General features: G+C 33.8%; 1 protein-coding gene across 1 annotated transcript in view; it reads right to left on the reverse strand.

Moving 5' to 3' along the window:
- Positions 1-357: 357 nt before the first annotated feature.
- Positions 358-1,592, reverse strand: part of LOC121812823 (butyrophilin-like protein 10) — a gene marked incomplete at its 3' end in the record, with an annotated part of 4,616 nt that continues 3,381 nt past the window's right edge. Inside the window, exons 4-6 of the mRNA XM_042215914.1 lie at positions 1,025-1,312; positions 829-933; positions 358-695 (exon numbers count right to left, since the gene is read on the reverse strand). Coding sequence (XP_042071848.1) covers positions 358-695; positions 829-933; positions 1,025-1,312 — 731 coding nt within the window. The remainder of the gene's footprint in view (positions 696-828; positions 934-1,024; positions 1,313-1,592) is intronic.

Genomic DNA, 1,592 nt, shown 5'->3' on the forward strand with positions numbered 1-1,592 from the left:
AAGCCTCTATTTCCACTAACAGTATTCAAATCCCAATTGAAAAAATATATATCTTCTTACTGTGCTTTTAAATTTCTTGTTACTTTTAATTTACAGTATAAGTTACACTACTGTGTCATTTAAACAATTTTTTTTGCCCCGCCTAATCATTTTGAAATTTCTATTATTTTTTGGCAGATTCTTAAACTTAGATTGGATCTTATTTCTCTTACTCTCTATCTCCTCCATTTGTCTTTTCATTTGCACTAAGTGTTTCTCCAATTCTTCTTTCTGTTGTGTCATTCTAGAAACCTCATCATTTATAGTCTTTATTAGTGTGTCTGTATTAAATCCAAACTGTTGATTATTTTGTTTTACCTTATCTATTTCCCCTTTGACATCGATCATGATTTCTTTTAGTTTGAAGTATCCCTTTGCTTTATCTCCCTTTGCTACAGCATCATTTTCAACCAATCTAATCTTCTCCTCATTCTCCGTAGCCAGTCTTTCTGCCTCCTCTGTTTGGCTGTTAAATTGTTCTTTCTGCTTCTCTATTTGAGTCAAAATCTCCTTTAGAACATCAGTCATCTTCTGTACTGCATTCTTTTGTTTTTCTTCACACACTTTTAACTCTTCATCAAGTTTTCCATTTATGTTGCCCAAATCTTCCAGCAAAGACTGACATTCTGTGGTAGGAGTATCTTGAATTTTCATCTCTGTGGGAAAACAAATAAAAATTAAACATATACACTTTTTTTTAACATGCATTTAGTTCAAAATAGCACAAATTTACAGACTTGACAGACATGAAATGAATGTATAAATAAACCAAATACATTATTAACTCACTGTTTTTCCACATAAAAATAGCGACTGCAAGAACAAATATGAGGCAGAAAATCACATTAAAGGTGACAGCAACAACACAACTTGCTGGAACCACGAAGAAATCATCTGAAATAATAAAAAAGTATATTTTAAAAGCACAACACCTTCATTTGCCTTAAAGGTATTTTATTTATTAAGTTAAATGTTTTTCTTCTACCTGGAACATATATGTGTGTTTCTCTGGTCTGGTTGGTGTTCCTCTGTTGGACTCTGCAGGTGAAGTTGTTGTTATGTCTCTTCTCCACAGTCACTCTGCTGCTGACAGTATAGAGGTCATCGGGACCTCTGAGGGTCTCTGTAGGTCCAGCAGAGAGGAGGTGTCCCTCACTGTCCATCCATATTACTTCAGGCTCTGGATACCATCCTGCAGACTTACAATCCAACATCACTCCGCTGCTCGCTTTATCGAGTCCTGCTAAGTTGACACCAGGTTGGGAGGAAGTACCTGATGATAAAAAGAAAAACGACACATTTCATCAATGACTGGTCCAATATTTAAACTAAATAAATGATCCTTTTTTTCATAAATGATTATTTACAGAAATAATCATTTAAGAGTGGCATATACTGGTAGCATTTAAAAGTACATATTTAAACCTTTGTGTAACTTTACCTCAAGACAATTACAGTTTTTCTCGATTGCTTAAATACTATAACCAATCTTTTGAACTAAAATTTCAAAACCATAATGCTATTTTTCAAAAAGCATACCCATTTCCCTGAAC

The sequence above is a fragment of the Haplochromis burtoni genome, unplaced genomic scaffold, assembly GCF_018398535.1.
Source record: "Haplochromis burtoni strain Fernald_Lab_line unplaced genomic scaffold, NCSU_Asbu1 Contig_867, whole genome shotgun sequence".
NCBI classification, from domain to species: Eukaryota; Metazoa; Chordata; class Actinopteri; order Cichliformes; family Cichlidae; genus Haplochromis; species Haplochromis burtoni.